We start from the raw sequence: 20,534 nt of genomic DNA, 5'->3' as shown, positions 1-20,534 counted from the left end.
ATCTTTGTAAAGGCAATAAAATTTCTCGGTCTTACATTTGACATAACATTGGTTTGGAAAAGTCACATTAAAATTCTAAAAGGTACTTGGTAGCAAAGCATTAATATTTTGAAGACACTCAAACATCACCTGGAGCAGCGATACAGCAACTCTTCTACGAATTTTCTCATCCTTAGTTCGATCAAAAGTTGACTACAGTGCTATTACACGACAGTAGCCGTTTCCTTTTAGGTATCTACTGTGCCATTGCGACCTATGCTTTGATTCCCATCAGGATTAGGAGCTAGCAGTTACTTAGTCTACTACTACCTTCTACAACCACAAGATTTTACGACTATGCAGAAGATTAGGGGACATGTTAAGAATATTATTTTTTTTTATTTAAAGAAACAAAGTTGCATCCACCCAAAGGTTATTAGCGACATTCCTGTAACATTTGTAATAATATTAAATTTAACATTTGTAACAATCAATCATTGTTACCATTAATTACAATTTGTGAACAATTGAACATTTGTAACAATTAAGTTAAATTTTGTGTAACATTTATATATTTTAAGTTACCTAATAAATTGTTCGGAACTAAACTTTTGTTGAGGAGTGCTTTCAGGTTATTTGGCAAATTGTAAGACTGTCTTTGATTTACATATTTAGGACAGTCTATCAAGAAGTGCTTTACACTGTCTACTGTATTACATGTTTCGCATTTTGGAGGTTCACTGTTTGAGAAGAGATAGGCATGAGTATACCTACAGTGTCCAAGTCGTAGACGTGTAATAATAGTTTGGCATCTTCTACTTTTGGCTGTGGACTTCCATGAAAAAATATCACTTTTGATGGTTCTGAGTTTCGAACTAGAGTCATTCCACTCCCGATTCCATGCTTTTAACACCTTATTTTTGAAATACACTTTTAGATCGCCTGCGATATTCCGACACTCCGTTTCTGATGCGTCACTGGTGATAGCGTTACGCGCGCTAGTATCTGCTTCTTCATTCCCTGCTATGCGTATATGAGATGGTATCCATAGGAAGTGGACTCTTCTGAAATTTTCTTGAGCTTTCATAATTCGACCCTGATAATTTTCTCAATGGGGTCTTTAGGGTATACATTTTGCATAGCTTTGACTGCGCTGAGGGAGTCAGAAAGGATTAGACAACAAGGGATGTTTTTAATATTTACTTACTTGATGGTTTTGAGCAAACCAAATAGTTCTGCAGTATAGATGCTGGAATTTAGAGGAAGTTTAAATTGAAAAATGTCATTTGGGGTTACCATAGCAAGGCGATGGAAAAAACCATCAATATTCCACTGAAGTAGAGACTTAAATTTAATGTTGGCTTAACTGAGACGTGTCACTTTCCGCTTCCGGTGCCTCACTGTTAAGATAATTATCGGTTTTTTTCCTTATGGACATGAATTTACGTTTTATGGATCTTTCCTTTAAATGGGGATAAACTTGACTGAGCATATGGGACAAACCTGGTAGGTCTGTGGTATATGCTTGAATTGTGTTTATAGGATCTGTTGACCCCGTGATATTCATTAGGAGCATGTTAAGTTGATCAACGTTTAGAGGGAAAAGTAGAGGGTGATTTTCTATAAAGTTTTTAGCAGGGTCAAGTAAGAGAGAAAATGAGAATTCAGAAGTGCTTGCTGAACTAATTTTAGCTTTTTTAGATTTTGCTTGGACTTTAGGTGGTGGAAAAATGTTACATTCTTTTGAAGATGGATCTGCTTCAGGTGAAATAATTTCATCAAAGTTTCTTTTTGGTTGATTAATTATGTGACTGTCCTTATTTGATGCATCTACTTTGTTCGGTATCTCCGGTATATTAGAAATAGACATTGGTTCACACTGAGAAAGGTTTGTGTCATTGGATGCTTGCAATGATATATTTGTTGCGCTGGATACCGATGCTTCATTGTTTTGGTTGGGGTTTAGTTGAGCTAGTGGTTCGGAGCACTGTGAAGCAATGTGTCCTGGCTTCTTGCATCTAAAGCAAACTAAACTGTCTTGAGAAATGAATATTCTCTATGCCGTGTTGTCAAAAACAAGAGTAAATGACTCTGGTAGTGTTAAATTGTGAGGACTGATATAGATTTGTCTTCGAAAACTAAGGATGTGATTGTACTCAGGCATAGAAGCACTTATTTTGAGGAAGGTCATGGGGGAGACAGGGACTATGCCGATTTTTTGTAACTCATTGATTAGCAAGTCGTGTGGTATTGAAGGACATACACCGGAGAGCACAAGTCGTTCCGCTGGTGTAACTAACCTTCTTGCTCTGACAATTTCACCTTGAATTTCTATTTGACCATAATTATTCATAAAATCGTCCACTATTTGTTTATTGGTTAAATACATACATATGCGATTATTAGATAATCTAGAAGAGAAGATTAAATTTTTCGGTTGAATTATATTTCCAAGTGGGAGAAGGTAGTCTTAAAGTTTGGTGTTTTCTAAGGCACTAAAGATAATTGCTTGATACTTTAAAGGAAATTGCACTCTCGACGCTGCCGAAGAGTATGACTGTGATGTGTTTTTTGATTTTGATGGTTTGATGGTCTTATATTGTAGAACTGTTGTGTGATTCCATGTTTGAATTCATTTCGATAAACGTTTGTGAAAAGTAAGTCCGACCCTGTACACCTGCTAAAACAGGTATATGGATCTTTACTAAAAGCGGTTATTTGCTGGTAAAACTGGATTTGTTTATTGATAACAATAACAAATAATTGCAATTTGCTGACTTGAGAACTGCTAATTTAACTGGATAATATGTAAAGAGTTTGTACACTTACAGTTTATTTCAATATATCACTAAGATTCACAAATTATAACTTACATTAAACTTGGTTAATGTTAAAAATATTCGGAGCCCACGTTGAATTAAGAGTATTATTATAGATAATGAAACTCTAAATAAATAAATAGTTACCTAAGAACACATTTTTTATGTAATCTGTATCTTTAGTTGCAGCTAAACCTATAAAATGGAGGAAGTTAAAAATGGTGAGGCTGCAGAGAAAAAGCTTAATCCAAAAGATAGGTCCAATTTTATCTCGAATTTATTATTCTGGTAAGTAAAAGTTAAAAAAAAAGATATTTAGCATTAAATTATTCGTGAAAATTTAGTCCCATTTAATAAATGAAACATGATATTCTTTTTTCTATTCTCTTTTTGTTACTGTTACTGTTACTGAAATTTTTCAATGTTCTTGCTTTGAGTCTTACAATGCTCGTTTCTTTTAATATAATGAACTTTCTTTACTTGTTCATTAAAAGTTATGAATTCCTATTTTTCTATTTGCACACAATACACATACAACACAATATACGTAAATTTCTTTTGCGTTTTATAACAGAGATATAAAGAATTCCTTTACTTACCTAATTACATTGCTAACGACTCAATCCTTATCATGTTAAGACAAACATCCAGGCCTCCAAAGGACGTATAAAACATACCAACTCGATAAGCAAATACAGTTATAGGAGGGAATCATATTTTACAGTATTGGCTGACGAGGACTTTTCGTATTTTTTCTTTTGTGGATCTCAACTTTTACTCTACTCTGTTATTTAAGAAGTATATTTAACAATTGCAGAGACCAGGCATCTTGGATCAATTTTCCGCGTCTCCCGAAAATGGCGTGTTTGTTTACTACCTATTAGGTTTGAATTAGTCTTGTACTTATTTAAATAGTGACTGTATCTTGTATATTATGTTCTACAATGCGATCTACAAGAGATTGAAATTCTGGTAGGATGTTGACCGCAATACCATCAGCGAAAAGGAAGTTTACCAAAAATGAGGGTAACAAAAAAACCATGGAGACGACTCCTACATTTACTCCTGCTATATCAAGGGTTTTAATTCAACAAATAAACACAAAATTCAATATCCTGATTTACCTTCTGCTAAACGATCTGTATGTCATGGACCAGAGATCATTATTTCTCCACCTTTTTTTTACACCATCCCCAATGGAAATCATCAGATAACAGTTAAGACTAAAAAACCGATGGAGACGAATTTAATCCTGAGATAAGCTAACCTCAAAAGTTTATCCAAGCTTAACTAAATGACTTAATGAGAGTCTTAAGCCTATCGAAGCGAAGGATGCGGCACAAATCTTAGGTGTAGGAGAAAGATGTAGCTGGTTCGATGATTTAAAAGTAAATATTTGAAAAATTATAGTTTCACCTTCCTTCATTTGGTAGATAAAAAAATAAATAAACCTCGAAGGACCAGCGACCCATAGGTCGCAAAATTGCGGATTAGTAATAATGTAGTGAGTAGTAAAATTAAAAATAGAATAACTAAAATAAGAATTAAGCTAGAAATATTTTTATTATATTATTGACAGAAATAAATAGAAGTAGCGGAATCGCCAACAAATCACCCTTTTATAATAATAAAACATAAATTTTTACATAAACTGTTTTTAAAACGTACAACTGTTTATATTAATTGTTCTTAAAGCTAAATATATGCGATTCATAGAACAAGAAAGTTTATTGTTTGTTGTATATCCGGCAACCCTGTACTTTGTCGGACCGGCATTTATGAAATGTTGGCTTAAAACTGTAGATTCTCTTCTGTATAAAAGAATAATTTCAGGTACTTACATATTACTTACATATAAGGCTGGCCTAGATATTAACCTCGCGAAAACAGAGTACCTATCTACAAGTGAAGAAGACATAGAAGATCTACAGATTGATGACAACGTAACAATCAAAGTAAAGGATAAATTCAAATACTTGGGGTTTATAATCACGAAAAAGGCAACAACAGAGGAAGAAATTACACAAAGATTAGGACAAACAAGAAAAGCAATCCGACAACTTAACTCAGTATGGTGGAATAGACACCTAAATATTAAGACAAAAACACATATTTATAAAACATTAGTGCGAAGTATTATGACATATGGGGCTGAAAATTGGATCATAAACAAGAAAAACAGCAGTAAGATAGTACCAACAGAGATGGAATGCCTGCGAAGATGCTGTAGAGTAACAAGAATGGATAGGAGAAGTAATGACGAAATAAAGCAAACAACATCAATAGAAATATACATACTAACATACATAGAACAAAAAAGATTAAAGTGGTATGGACATGTAAGAAGAACTAGTGACAGCAGATGGATAAAGAGAAGAACCGAATTGGACCCCATAGGAAGGAGGAAAAGAGGACGACCCCGAAAATCCTGCAGGAACGAAGTAGACGACGCCATGGCGAGAGATATTAGGCCATAAGATAGGCCTAAACGATGGAGAATGGAACAACAGAGAGATATGGCAACGGTTGAGCGAGGGAATGCAGTGGATACTGTAGAATCCCTGAATATATATACTTACATATGCCATGCACAGACACTGAATTTAATATAGTTAATTAACTATTTAATAAAATAAGTTATTTGAAAATTGCTTCTATTTGAGAAGCGTGAGAACTATAACTTGCTTCTATTTGAGAAGCTAAAAAATAATCTGGCTTGAGTGCTTCTATTTGAGAAGGCAAAAACGAAGTGGCGTTAAGAGTAGTTGGGTTTGAATATTTTGACTCTAAACTACTAACAGGCGCAGCTGATACGAAACAGCACGAAGAAGGAATGTCGTGCTGATCGCAGAGTCTCTAATTTCGTAAAATATATTATTGAGAATAATATTAATTATTAGAATAATTAACAATTTATTGTAGAAAGTATAATTATTGTTCTACTAGGATCACGACTGAAAGATAAAAATCTATTTTCTCTAGCTACCATATTGTCGTGGTATAGGAACCGTGAAAAAGAGATCGCGGAATATTTTTCTCAGGAGGGCTCACCAGTTTATTGTCATAATATTCCTGAAGTAGTCATGAAACTGGGAGCTAACAATTACGATTCCACATCATGGTGGTTATTTATTGATTCTTCTAATAGAAGTCTGAAGGGTGTCTTGTTGCACAATGGTAATACTTATGCCTCAGTGCCTGTTGCTCACTCCGTGCATCTCAAACATATGAGAATCTTAAGCTGTTGCTAAAAAAATAAAGTATAGCGCATATTGTTGGCAAATCTGTGGAGATCTCAAAATAATATCCATGCTTTTGGATCAGCAGTCTGGATTCACAAAGTGAACAAATTCCCCTCGTTGGCTCAGTGAAGATGTTCGTTCTGTTGTAATGGAAACACCAAATAATAGTAGCAGAGTTTATTGTTGAGACGTACACTATGGGTGTAGACCCGGGATTACTTTGAGTAGAGACTGATGAAGTTGATCGTTGAAGACTATATGTTCGTTGAGTGAATATTGATTGAATGCTTCTCTAGTCAAGAGATATTAGTTTTATATAAATTCTATTTGGGTCAATATTTTTCGCGTACCTAGCGTGATATGTGTATTTAATTTATGTAAATTGTTTAACTTTGTCAGTACTTTTGACTGATGTCCAAATTATTATTTATAATTGACCAAATGTGTATGTAACCTAATTAACTACGTGTGTGTATTTAATAACAAATAGATTCATTCGGTCTACTGGGTGATAAAATTATACTGTCCAATTTCGGATATGAATTATGAAGATTTGATATTGGACATACTGCGGAATCGGGCAATCTGGCCCAAGTGTCAATACTCAAAGTTTACATATAAGTATTACATAACATAGTAAAATTCAAACATGATAAATTATAAATAGTTTAAGAATAATCAAAATCTTCCAACCGTACCCTAGCTATCAATGTCCGACTCTATCTCTAGATTAAAATTAGGGCAATTGGATGAAAATGTGGAAAGTGGGATGTCAACTTGGGAAGTCGACCGTACATTGTTGTGCCGATTACTAACTAATACAGGTACTTCCTGTTCGTTAGTCTGAGTTTGTGGATTCCCTGAACGACATAGTCGTGCAACAGGACGGTACTTCCATAACGTGAGTATCCCAATTATTACCATTATAGTAATGATCCCGGTGGCCACAAAATAATGCCAATTAGATTCGTGAATCGATCGCCACTGCGTATGCGTCATTTCTTGTTCCAGACTCTCCTCCTCAAGTAACACATGACGTAGCTCTCCTCCTGGTATGTCAAGGTAGGTGTTTAGAGGCGTGTTAAACTTGCGGGGTGTCCTCGCCACCAGTTGGGCCACGGGAGTGATTGGCGACTTCAGGTAACTCGTCACTGCTCTGTCCACCCCACTGCTAGTGGGGAGTAATGTAATATTTTTCGTTTGGGCGATACATTTGGGTGAAAGCTTCAGGAATGTGACTCGTTCCAGTACTCTTTCGCTCCGATTTCCATCGCAAATAATGGATATGTGTATCGTGACTGGCGTGATAACTAGCCAGAGGTTGGGAGTACCCATCTTACTCCATTGAGCTGTCTGTATTGTCCTGGCTACCACTGGACATGTGCTATTCTTAGATCGCTCATAAATTTCTTCTAGTATGCAGTTTGGTTGGGTATCCATGTTTCTTATAGCCGTTGGTGAGCACGCTATCTGCGCCTTTGTCAACAGTAAGCACCTTTCTCTATCTTCCGTGGTCAATTCGAAGTAGTGCAGTGTGTTATAATCTACGACCAGTAGATTCCTTGGGGCGACAAATGTGCGCAACACCGACCCCTCAACGTTAAGTGGTATGGCCGTGACTTTGAGCATACTGTACTTATTTTTCCCTGTCACTATGAAGTAGCCGATGACTGTTATATATCTGTCGTCATGACTGACTTCTGTTTCTATAATGGGTTGTCGTCGTATTTCGACCCCTTGAGGCAGTATCTGCCCTGCTTTCCCTATTAATTTGGTTATTTCACCCGGTTTCACTATATCAATAAAGTGTCCGTGGTTATAGTGAAGGTTTAATATTCCCTCGTAAAATTGAGTATATTCGTTTATGAAGTCCATAACTTGTAATGCTATCGTTTGTATTCGTAACGTGCTATATTCGGTTTCTAGTTTTTGTGCTTTGTCTTCTACTTCGTTAAGTCCTTTAGATATTTCTTGTAGACCTGTGATTAGTGCTTTGTTAAACTTGTTCATTTGCTCGTTTATCCTGTTCTCTGTGTGATTGATTGATGTTATTGTTTCTAACATTATCTTCGCCTGGTGCTGTGATTCCTTTATTAGCTCCTTTTGGTTATTATCTAATGCTTCAATGTTACTGTAGGCTTCGTCATTGACTCCAAATACTGAGGTTAATATTGTTCCTAATATTCCTCTTCTTTCCCTTCCTTTTATTTCTACTGTCAGCCCCTCGCTTACTGACTCCGCCTTTCTTTGTCCTTCCTCCAATTTCTCTATTATATCCTTACAATTCACGATTTTTATCTCATGACACAGTTCTCGTACGCCTTGTATCATATTTCCTATTAGTTGGTGCTCTGTTCGAATTCTTCCTTTTTCGAGTAACACCTTTATTCGAAATGTTCCCCGGTCTATGACGACCTCTCCAAGGTCTTCTGTGAAAAATCCTGGTACCGGATTATATATTTTATACGGTTCTGCCTTTATGGGTTTTAACATCGTTAAAAACATTATAGCTACTAGTATTTTCTTCCATCTTAGTGCTGCTGCCTTTTTCGGCTTTTCCTGTTTCTCTTCTTCCAGTCGTATTAGCTTATGTATGGGTCTTTTAGTCAGTTTCCCGTTTGCCTTTCTCACTGTTACTACTCTGGTTAATCCCTCCGCTCCAGGGTGTGTTTCTGTTACCCTCGCTAATGGCCATCTGCCTGGAGGTGTATCCTCTTCTTTAATTATAACTATTTCTTCTTCTTTTATGTTAGGGTGCGCCTTATGCCATCTATTTCTCTGTTGTAATTGGTGCAGGTATTCCTGTTTCCAAATTTTCCAGACGTCTCTTTTTATTTTCTCCACTAATCTCCACCTCGTCGGCATCTTCAAATAAGTCGTAAGCTCTTCTTCCCGATTTGGTGATATAATTTCTCTCCCTATAAGGAAGTGAGCTGGTGTGAGGGCTATTTTCCCTTCTTCATTCCTTTTTACAGTCTGTCGATACAGTTCTTCACATTCTTGTTCTTCCACTGAGAAACTTGTATCCTAATTTACTTCTTCTAATTCCCAGAAGTTCTTTATTTGTACGTCCATTTCTTGTCTTGATATCATACAGCATACTTCTGCTTTTATATTCTCCCTTTCTCGTGCTATTCCCGAAACTATCCATCCTAGTTTGGTGTTTTGACTCAGGAGTCCATTACTTATTCTGTGCATCCCTTCTGTCAATATGTAACTGTATTCTTATACTCCTAGTAGTAAGTCTATCTTCCCTACCTTGTAATATCTTGGATCTGCCTGTATTGCATTTTTCTCGTTATAGTCCGGTAGAATTATATCCTTTTCCGGTAAATTCCTTGTTATCTTCGGTAGTACTAGTGCTTCTATTTCCATCTCGAAGTCACTTTCGTAATGAGTTTCGATTAAAAGTTTCATACTCCAGTTGGCTGTTTTTTCTCCTGACGAGCCTATCCCGGATATGGTCGCCTGTATGGGCTTCCTTGTTGTTCCTAGCGTCGTCGCAGCTTGTTCCGTTATAAATGCGCATTGTGACCCTTGGTCGATTAGTGCTCTCATTATGTGTGAATCTCCTTTCGCATCTCTTATGCGTACCACAGCTGTCGCTAGTAATGCTTCACCTTCCTTATGGCTTGCACAGTTTACTGAATTCTGCCCTCTTTGCTGGTCGTTGCTATTCCTAGGCCCATTGGTATCTTGTGTATTTTCTCGCCTTCCATTATTTTGTTCTCTGGCGTTGTATGGATTATTATTTCCTCCTCTGTACCTATCAGCTTGGTACCCGTTTCTTCTATTGTTTGAATCTCTTCCATTTCTTTCTTGTGTTTGTTCTCGTTTCGTTTCATTGGAGTTTCTTTTGTTGCTTGTGTTTCCTTTTTCATAATGCAACATATGGTGGTGGTCTCCGCCACAGTGTCTGCACCTATATTGTGAATAACATTGTTTTTCTTTTTTATGTGCTAGGCAGTTTGTACACAATCCTTTTTCTTTTATCATCCTGTTCCGGTCTCTTACATTGAGTTCCTGAAATTCTCTGCAGTTCGGTACTCCGTGATCTCCGTTGCATATCACGCAATGTGTTCTTGGATTCCTAAGAGATCCTCCTTGCTTCTCTTGTCTTTTTTCTGACTCCAGCAGTTCCAGTGTCTGAAATCTTCGCTGTAAGAATGTTTGTGTCGATTTGTACGTCGGTATCTCTCTACTGTCTCCAATGTGGTTTTCGTACAGCCTCCTAGTTTCATTGTCCCATTTCGTTATGATAATTCGGGCTATCAATGGGCTCCACGCTTCCGTGTCTGTTCCTAACCCTCCTATGGCTTCCAGACTTTCGTGGAAGGTGTCATGTAGTGATTTCAATGCTCTAGCAGAAGATTCCTTTACTTCCTGCGCTAGTAGCATCCTGTCTATTAATTTAAACAATATCATCCTTGGGTTCTCATACCTATCTTTAAGCATGTTCCAGGCCACTTCGTAGTTGGCCTCGGATATGTTTAAGTGTTGTATCATTCTGTTGGCTTCCCCTCTTACTTGAGTTTTTAGGTACTGCATTTTTTCTGCGTTTGATAACTGGTCGTTTTCATGTATTACTTTAGTAAACAGATCGTGGAAAGTTCTCCACGTTTCATATCTGCCTTCATACACAAGGATTTTTACCTGCGGCAATGTCACACCGTCCCTCCTCTGTGTGCTTTCTGGCCGTTGCATTCCTGGCCTTATTTTCTTTAAAACTTCCCTGACTTTCCTCTTTAGATGATTTATTCTCTCTACTTCTCCAATATCTGTAGCGTCCAGTTCCTCATTTACTGCTGCTTCAATCATTAGTGTATTCACCTTTTCCATGTATTCTCTTAACTCTGACTGCAATTCTTCATCCTCCTGCAAGTCTTGTTCATTTTCTGGCCGTAATAATTCCTCGATTCTTTGTTTTCTTATCTGTATCTCCTTTACTTTCGGTGCTTTTCCTCTTTTCAGCACCCTTCCATATTCTTCCAACAGGGTTTTCCCCTCAATGTATGTCCTAAATACCTGATCATAGTATTTTGTTTCAAAATATTTTTCTTTCGTTATACCCCCTTCTAGCAGCTTTTCGTGGTTATTTAAAAATTTTGCCCAATATTCTTCTAATTTTTCCTGTCTATCCCGGATGTATTGTTGATTTTTCCGAGATTGGGAATCCTTTTTTGTATTTGAAACGAGTTTCACTATTTCTGTTCCTATTTCCGCTTGCTTAACGTATAGACTCTCCATGATTATTTTAAAAATTTTTACATTCAGCGGTAAATATATTAGACAATACTAAATGTACGTTATGTATTAAATAAGTATACCTGTATTATAACACTTTCTTTTCTATCGGAATGTGCAATTTAGCGAAATATGAGTTTGACCTTGCCTGCTGTGCTATTCTTTGCATTGAGGTAGGTCAAGATGTAATCCACACACTCTTATAATGATATATATACATATATATATATATATATATATATATATATATATATATATATATATATATATATATATATATATATATATATATATATATTGTTATCAAAATAAATGAAATTATTTGCTACGTAATTATTTTAATTTTTCGAATTAAAATATTTAATTGTAATTAAAAGCAAGCTATATGTATGAACGTTTCTTTTTTCAAATTGTCATACAAAATTACTGTTTAGTTAATTATAGTTGTGAATGACGTTTATTTTTGTTTTATCAATTCTCTGTATTATTTAAATGGTATGCATTCTAAAGTACATTATTATACGATTGATAGAGTGGAGATTGTTGTTCTAAATTGTTAAATTGTAATAAAAAAAACTTGTTAAATTGTAAGATTGTAAAAGTTGGAAGATTTTGTAATTATTCAAAAACTTACGGTTTTTTGTGTTCTTAGACGTTGAGGATCCCTCGCTTCTGGTGGGTTCTGCAATCGGTCCTGTCCTTTGGCTGCTCTGCGGCTCTAGTATGGCTCTCGGCTTTGGTACTGCTCTCGGCTCTAATATGGCTCTCGGCTTTGGTACTGCTCTCGGCATAGATTTCATTTTTATGCAATTAAAATGGGAAAATTTTTAAATAGTTTACCTTAAATGATATTTTATAAGGCTTCAAGCTAACTGCAGCCTGCCAGATGACTTTAGCTTTTATATCATAATTTTTACTATTATTGTTTTTACATAATTACATGCTCTACCACATGCAAAAACTTTATTTGCCAGTACTAGATTTTTCCCTTTATTTTCCGTTTGGGGTTGAAAAGATAAAGTTGATGAATTTTTAGAAACCCAGTTTTTAATACTAAATTTACTTTGTACATAAACTAAAAAAATTTAATATGTAATTTAGATATGTTTAACCTCAAATTGGGAGGTCCAAAACTGTCAGATGAAGGCGGTAGATGTCGCGTCAGTCACGCACGGAGCGAATAGGACACCTATTATACTTAAAACGCCTTTTCATGAAAAAAAAAAAAAAAAAAAAAAAAAAAAAATAGTAAACATCGTCATCATCGTTATCATGTAAATCTACAACCTTGGGTTGGTCTTAGCTGACTGGATTATTTTTTCGATTAGCTTGGTCTTTCCTCAATCTGTAGTAAAGTAGAATGTTTATTTTTTGAAGATCTGATTCTATGTGGGTATCTCCACCGAATTAGGGGACGTCCAAATAGCCTTTTTCGTTAGTTTTTAATCTTATAGACACAATCATTATGTTTATGGGGGACTAAGCCACAATTATTGATTATAATGGAAATTATATTTTTAAATAACTCATGTTTGAAGTTTCGATTTCCACTCCGGAAATCGTTTTCAAAAGGACTATTTTAAAAATTCATATACGAAAATGTACAACACAGATGTTATTATCATTAATAATAATAATAATAAATGTCTATAATAACAAATTAATTTTCCTTTACAATAAAATATTATTCAGTAGGACGAGATTCAGTTTGTATACCACTGTGTAAGAGCGGCATACAACTGCTCTTCCACCTAACTTCTCGAAGATAGGATAAATAGGCTATATTTAAATAATGAAATATGTGTTTTACAATAGATTAGAAAAATATTACATAATAAATTTATACATTATTTAACTATTTTTTTAATTCTTAAATTTTTAAATTACTGTTCAGGTAACAACTGCTCATCAATTAATATCTTAAACTTAACATTATTATATAGACAATAGACCAATTTCTAATATTGTAGAACAAGCTGTTTATATCGCAAACAATTGAATACGAAAATAACTGTCTAAACAAATATGTTGTATGTTTAGGTAAAGTGAGGGTATTCTAGTGTCTAAGATTAAGATTATGAACGTCAGTCCTATAAGTTATCCGATTGTACAGGTATGGTGGAACTCTCCCTTGAATGGTTTTATGGTAAAAACATAAAGCATGTAGTTTTCGACGATTTTTCATATTTAGCCACTTGACCAGGGTGAACACATGACTTATCCTTTGAAAATCAAACGCAAACAAGAATTTTGCAATTTCTGTATTTTCCATGAATCAAATTCAGTGAGACATGCATTGTAAAGCACGTCACAATAATTTAATTTTCATAAAATCAGAGCGTTATCTAATAATGACTTGGTGGCTCTACTTAATAAATGACGGCTTCGATACAGTAATTTTAAAACTGCGTAAGCTCTTTGTAAACAAATACTTACGTGATATATAAACCTTAAATCTTCGTCGAACCAAACCTCTAGGCTTTTAATGTTTTTGCTAAAAATTAAATTTTCATTTCGTAAGATAACTCGATTGAGAATTAGGAATTAAGAAATATTTTGATTAATTTTTTCTTCTAAATGTGTCTATCTTCTAGAGGTGTTGGAGACCACATTTACCCATCTTATTCTATTCATAGCAGCTCGAAATAGATCAGTTGGCGTTAGACCAGCCTACTTCCTAAGATTGGCCAGCCAGGATATACGTCTACATCCAAGGCCTCTCCTACGCTCAATCTCGCCCTGTAGAATCAACTGTAGAAGTCGGTATTTATCATTACGCATGATGTGGCTGAAGTAAGCCAATTTTCTATTGTTTACGGTGTTATTAATTTCTTTGTCTTTCCTTAGCCTCTGAAGAATAGTTATATTATTTGTGTGGTGGATATATGAGACCCTCAACATACGTCGGTAGCACCACATTTCAAATGCCTCCAATCGTTTTAAGGCATCTTCTGTAAGGTTCTAGCTTTCTAGTCCATCGAGGAGCACATTAAAGACGTAACATCTAAGAATTCTTATGCGTGTATTGATACTTAAAGATAAGTTGCAGAGAATCTTCTTAAGGCTGTTGAAAGAGCTTCTGGCTTTTTCAATACGAGTTTTTATTTCGTAGCTGTACTCCCAAGTATCCTTAATATTGCAGCACAAATAGCATATTGCTTCCACTTTTTCTAACGGTTAATTGCCTATTGTAATTTAGGCGTTTATGTTTGTGTTCTTACTTCTTCTTCTTCAAGTGCCCTCTCCGCTACGTAGTTTGGCAATCATCATTGCTATTCGTATCTTTGAATCTGTTGCTCTAAATAATTGGTTAGATGTGCACTGGAACCAGTCTCTTAAATTGCGGAGCCAAGATATACGTCGTCTCCCCACGCTTAGTTTGCCCTGAATCTTTCCTTGAATAATTAACTGGAGCAATCGGTACTTTTTCCCTCTCATCACATGACCAAAATATTCCAACTTTCTTCTCTTGATGGTGATCAACAGCTCCCGTTCTTTTTTTATTCTTAGAAGAACTTCACTATTTGTTACTTTGTCTGTCCAAGGAATTTTCAAAATTCTTCTGCATATCCACATTTCGAAGGCCTCTAGTTTATCAATATTGCTCTTGTTTGAAGTCCAAGTCTCTACTCCTTACAGCAGTATCGAGAAGATGTAGCATCTAACCAATTGTATTTTCAGGTTTAAGTTAATGTCATGATTTCTTACTAGTGATCATTATTTTGGCCTTCTTGAAATTTAGTTTCAGGCAGTATTTTTTACATGCTTCTACAACGGTATCCATCATCCTTTGGAGCCCCTGCGCACTATCTGCCAGCAACACTGTATCGTCTGCATATCTAATGTTCTTTATAAGTTGGCCATTTACAGCAATCCCATCCTTTGATTCGTCCAAAGTCTCTCTTAAGATGTTTTGAGAGTATATGTTAAATAATGCCGGTGACAATACGCCGGTGACTATAAGTTTGAGATCAGTCTTATATCCTTACCATCGAGTCCTGATGTTTTCAGGAGATCGATTAGCTTCCCATGTGGACTTTATCAAATGCCTTCTCGAAATCAATGGAAAATGAATACACATCTCAGTTGACAACCCTGGCTCTTTGTATTAGAACTTGCAAACTAAAAAGCGCTTCCCTCGTTCCGAGTCCTGCTCTGAATCTAAATTGAATCCTAATTATTCTATGTTCTTCACTTTTCTAGCCTTGGCTTTTTTAGGAAGTGAAATGAATATTGATAGTAGCCAGTCTTTTGGTAAGTAACCAGTCTCGTAGATGTTGTTGAATAGCTTCGCAAGAGCTGTGATTTGGTATACCTCTAATAGCTTTAAAATTTCACCATGCATCTCATCAGGCCCTGTTAATTTCCTATCTTTAATCCGCTTATTGGCCATAGTTACTTCTTCGTTTGGTATTTCTGGGCCGTAGGGATTGTTTATTTCAGTCGGACTTTTCGAATAATTCTTGCATATATTCTTTCTATGTTTGTAATTTATCTTCAATGGTATTCAAAATCTGGCCTTCAATGTCTACAACTATGTCTGTGTTGTGTTGTTTTCTGGTGTTCTGTACCTCTTTCATTTTTTTGTGCATATGGAAATTGTCATGTTTGCGTTGTAGTGTGTCAATTTGCATACATTTCTCCGTGAGCCAGGCTTATTTTGCTCCTTTTATCTCCTACAGTATAGTCTTATGCAACTTTTGTATTCGTTGTCATTTCTATCTTTTAATTTTCTTCGCTCTTCCATCATCTGCAATATTCTATCTATCATCCATTCTTGCTTTTTTTTTATTTTAGATATTGCAAACATGCAAAATTGTGGTAATAGATGTCTTCATTTCATTCTATAGTTCTTCTATGCCTCTAATAGTGTTTTTAACTATTTTCGCAAAATTCTTATTAATCTCTGTTTTTACTTTTTTCTGAATATCATTTTCTTTTAGTAGTCTTATATCTATCTTAGGACTCATTTACTTATACAATATATTAAGTCGTATGTTGCTATTTACAACCAATAGGCTATGATCTGAGAAGATATCTGCGCCTGGATATGTTTTTGTTGAGGTGGGTGTCGCTGGAGTATCACCGGGTGATTTTCATGTATAAAGCCTTCTTGGGTATAATTTAAAAAGTGTATTCGTTAACAACCAGGAATTGATCAAATTTGCAGTGAGCTTTACAAGAATGGTGGCGATGTCCTACTACAGACACTGCATGAGCTTTTACTTCTTGTTTGGCATAATGAGACCATGCGTTGTGAATGGTCTCAAGGCGTGATATGCACGTTACATAAAAAAGGTAACCAGCTCCAGTGTGACAACTATAGAGGTATAAACCTGTTAACAACTGTTTACAAAATACTAGCAAATATTCTGTACGAAAGGCTGCAAGTTTACACAGTGGGCATAGTTGGTAAATATCAAGCTGGATTCACTCCAGAAAAATCAACAATTGACCAGATTCATTCAATAAGACAGATTCTCGAGAAAACATTAGAATTCAATATTAAAATCCATCACCTATTCGTCGACTTCAAGGCCGCATACGACAGTGTCAAGAGAACAGTGCTATACCAATCAATGCATGAGTTTGGTATACCAGAGAAACTTATCCGACTAACGAGAATGACAATGTCTGACTCAGACAAGGGGATGCTCTGGCTTGCCTCCTATTTAATATTGCCTTGGAAAAGGCAGTCCGAGATACACGAATTAGGGACGGCGGTACTATTTACAATAGATCGATACAAGTTTTAGCATATGCTGATGGCATTGACATAATAGGGCGTAGCAAGCGAGATGTTGAGCAATATCTCCTAGAATTGGAAACAGCGGCGAAACAGGTCGGTCTACTCATCAATGAAGACAAAACCAAGTACATGTTGGTTACAAAGGATCCGATAGCAAATGAGGAACGAGAAACAGTCTTTGGAAGTCATACCTTTGGACGTGTTGACAACTTCACATACCTTGGGTCGCTATTGACTGCTACCAATAAAACAAGCGAAGAAATCAAAAGACGAATAAATCTTACAAATAGGGCATACTATGGACTCCAAAAGCATTTCCACTCAAGAAACATTCAAAAAAGAACTAAAATTATTATATACAAAGCATTGCTGAGACCGGTCCTCACATATGGAGCAGAAACATGGACTCTAACGCAGAAAGATGAAAGATATTTGGGAACATTTGAGCGTAAAATACTCCGAAAAATATTTGAAACTATAAACGACTAAGGGCAGTGGCGCAGAAGATATAATTTTGAATTGTATCAGCTCTTTGATGAGCCAGATGTCATAACGTTCATTAAAACACAGCGACTTAGATGGGCTGGACACATAATACGAATGCCAGAAAATACGATTGCTAAAAAGCTAACCACAGGAATACCCGTAGGAAGAAGAAGTAAAGGCCGACCGCGAATTAGGTGGTTAGATGGAGTTGAAACCGACTTACGGATATTAAAAATCAGAAGATGGCAACATGTTGCCAAAAACCGAACACAATGGCGACGAATCTTAGAGCAGGCCAAGATCCACAGAGGATTGTCGAGCCAAAGATGTTGATGATTCGTTAACAAGCATATCCGTCTCCTGGCAGAATTGTATCCGTCCTTCTCCTCTTTTGTTTCGTATGCCAAGACCATATAACCCCACTACATTCTCGACTGTACCTTGTCCTATTTTGGCGATGAAATCGTCCATCATCATCCAGCCTTTATTTATTACGTCCACTGCTGGATATATGCTTTCCTTAAACTACTCCATTCTTCGGATCGCCCATGATAATAGTAAATTCATGTTTTTTGGTCAGTTTTAGAGAGTCTTCTAGAATCTGATAGAAATTTTCTATTTCTTTTTCAGTGGATTCTGATGTCGGTGCGTAGACCTAAATAATGTTTATATTAGAGGGACTTGAGTTAATTTTCAATACCGCAACTCTGTCTGATATGGGCGTAAATCATGTTACTGCTTTAGCTATTTCCCTTTTTACTATTATCGCTACGCCATTTCTGTTTCTTGTTTTGTCGTCCCCAGAATAATAAATATGGTGTTCATCTATAATTCTTATTCCAGAATTTGGCCATCGAACTTTACTGCATCCTAAAATATCTATGTTCAGGCGAGTCATGTCTTAAATACTATTTACTGCTTTGACTGCTTCGTGCATGCCACGTACCGATCCTTTTAACTTTTGGGACATTATTGGCCGACCGGAGGATTCTTAGCCCTCTCTCCCCACTCAAGGGGTGCCCGGGACCGAGGGCCGTTTGTTTTGGATTTTCAGCCACTGTGATGTCCTGGGGATATCCTTATGGATCTTTAATGTGGTAGTTATCCCGTGGCTTTCCACACCACAATGCCGTTGGCTAATTTAGCTCTTCCGCCTTTGGAGTCAATTTCTCAGCTCCAGGGCAATGAAGTGCCCTACCACATGTCAGTGCTTCCACCCGTAGCTGTTGACCAACAAATGGGGAATTACTTTTACCGGTAATCGTTCGGTTACTTCGCAGTATCACAACCGGTTAAATCATAATTACCGCCTGTGATTATTCAGTATCATACGAGTAAAGAGATTTTTCTCTACCACTTCGATCCTCTAATGACATAGCTGCTGCCGTATGCCATGCTCTCAGTTGATCCGCGGGTGACAAACCCTTATTGACAAAGCCTTATTGACAAAGCCTTATTTCACAAAGCCTTATTCACACCTATCCCACATATCTGTAGGATCTGTAGGACGTTCTCTATCAGCCATTGGGACGCGCCGTGTTGAGGTTGAGAACTACTTCCCCCGAGTGTGTTTTCCAAGAAGTACTGAAGAGCCCCTACTCAATTTAAAAACTCTCCTTCTTGGAAACTACACCGCTACGGTACTATTATTAATTATGTTTTACTGCTTGACATCTATTAGAAAGATAGGATTTCATTAGATCAACTGCTCTCGTTTATAGACCAGTATACTTTAAAATAGAGAATAACATATTCTGCTTAATTGTATCAAAAGCTTTTGAGTAGTCTAGAAGAATTAGGATTGATATTTTGTTTTGGTTATAGGATCTAAAAAAGCATCTGTAATATTTAATAAAGCAGAAAGACAACTTTATCTGGACCTAAAACCAAAAAAAAAGCATTTTTAACTCAATATCGATTACCTTTTCAAAATTTTAGATAATGTAGACAGCACAATTACTGGTTTTAAGCTTATGCTTCCTATAATGTTAGTCTTTGTTAAAGGAATAACATGTGCCCGTTTCTATTTAGTGGAAAAAATTGAATTTGTTAAGCAAAAGGTAATGATATGTGTGATATAAGGTAAAGGAAATGGAATACACAGTTGCAGCGTTAACTTTAGGTTATGTCTTTTCAAAATTGATGGATTCACATACCTGGCCTCGATCTTGTATGCAACAGCATGCTTTTGGTTGAAAAAATTTTAGGCTGGTTGGTTAAACTTTTTTTAAACCTAGAACACCAGTAGCAAACTTGTACTCATTACGTAGATGCCAGAGAGGTGCAGCTCTCTAGTATCTTTATATTTCACGCTGATATTACTGGAACTACTTCGAGGAAGAGAACCTTGTTCGTAATTATTACATTCTTTGTTAATAGGCCTAACGACGAATAGTTCCAATAAATGTCATACATAACAATATGTTTTTTATACTCTTACTAAACATTAATTCAAATTTAGTTGAAACTCAAATTAACTTGTTTGGTTATTATTATCTTTTTTATTGGCGATCTTATTTAATTGACACTGATATTTTATTTAAGTATTCACATTAAAATTATTTTTTGTGTTACAGTTGGTTACTTCCTTATTTTATCAAAGGTTACAAACGAGAATTAACCGAAGATGACATGTATAGACATCGAAGTGTGCACGATTCTAGTAAGCTGGGCCAAAAGCTGGAAGATCGATGGATAAAACATGTAGCTAAGAATAAGAATCCTGCATATTGGAAAGTACTAATGGGAACGTTTATTTGGGAAATATTCGTTCTGAACATTCTTGCTATAACAATAGAAGCAGTAAGGTAAGTAAAGTTCTTACAAAACAAATTAAAATTATTAAAATTGGACAAGAAAGAGCTTCTAAAATCAGTGATTTGGATTCATAGTTTACACAATCTCACTGACTCGAAAAGCATTCATAAAATAACGTGAGCTCAAATGAGTAGCTAGTAATATCAACAGTGCGCATAGTATGGAGAGAGCAGAAAGTGACTCGGATACTTCTTGGTA

The 20,534-nt window shown here is 35.9% G+C and overlaps 1 protein-coding gene across 2 annotated transcripts in view; it reads left to right on the top strand.

Moving 5' to 3' along the window:
- Positions 1-20,534, top strand: part of LOC140449790 (probable multidrug resistance-associated protein lethal(2)03659) — a 70,000-nt gene that overhangs the window by 7,941 nt on the left and 41,525 nt on the right. For both annotated transcript variants that reach the window (XM_072543143.1, XM_072543144.1), the window contains exons 2-3: positions 2,982-3,086; positions 20,096-20,326. In XM_072543143.1, coding sequence (XP_072399244.1) covers positions 3,001-3,086; positions 20,096-20,326 — 317 coding nt within the window. In that variant the 5' untranslated portion in view covers positions 2,982-3,000. The remainder of the gene's footprint in view (positions 1-2,981; positions 3,087-20,095; positions 20,327-20,534) is intronic.

This window comes from Diabrotica undecimpunctata, chromosome 9, assembly GCF_040954645.1.
Source record: "Diabrotica undecimpunctata isolate CICGRU chromosome 9, icDiaUnde3, whole genome shotgun sequence".
NCBI lineage: Eukaryota > Metazoa > Arthropoda > Insecta > Coleoptera > Chrysomelidae > Diabrotica > Diabrotica undecimpunctata.
Note: the sequence above shows the minus strand (reverse complement) of the source record. Positions and strands in the feature narration are given on the sequence as shown.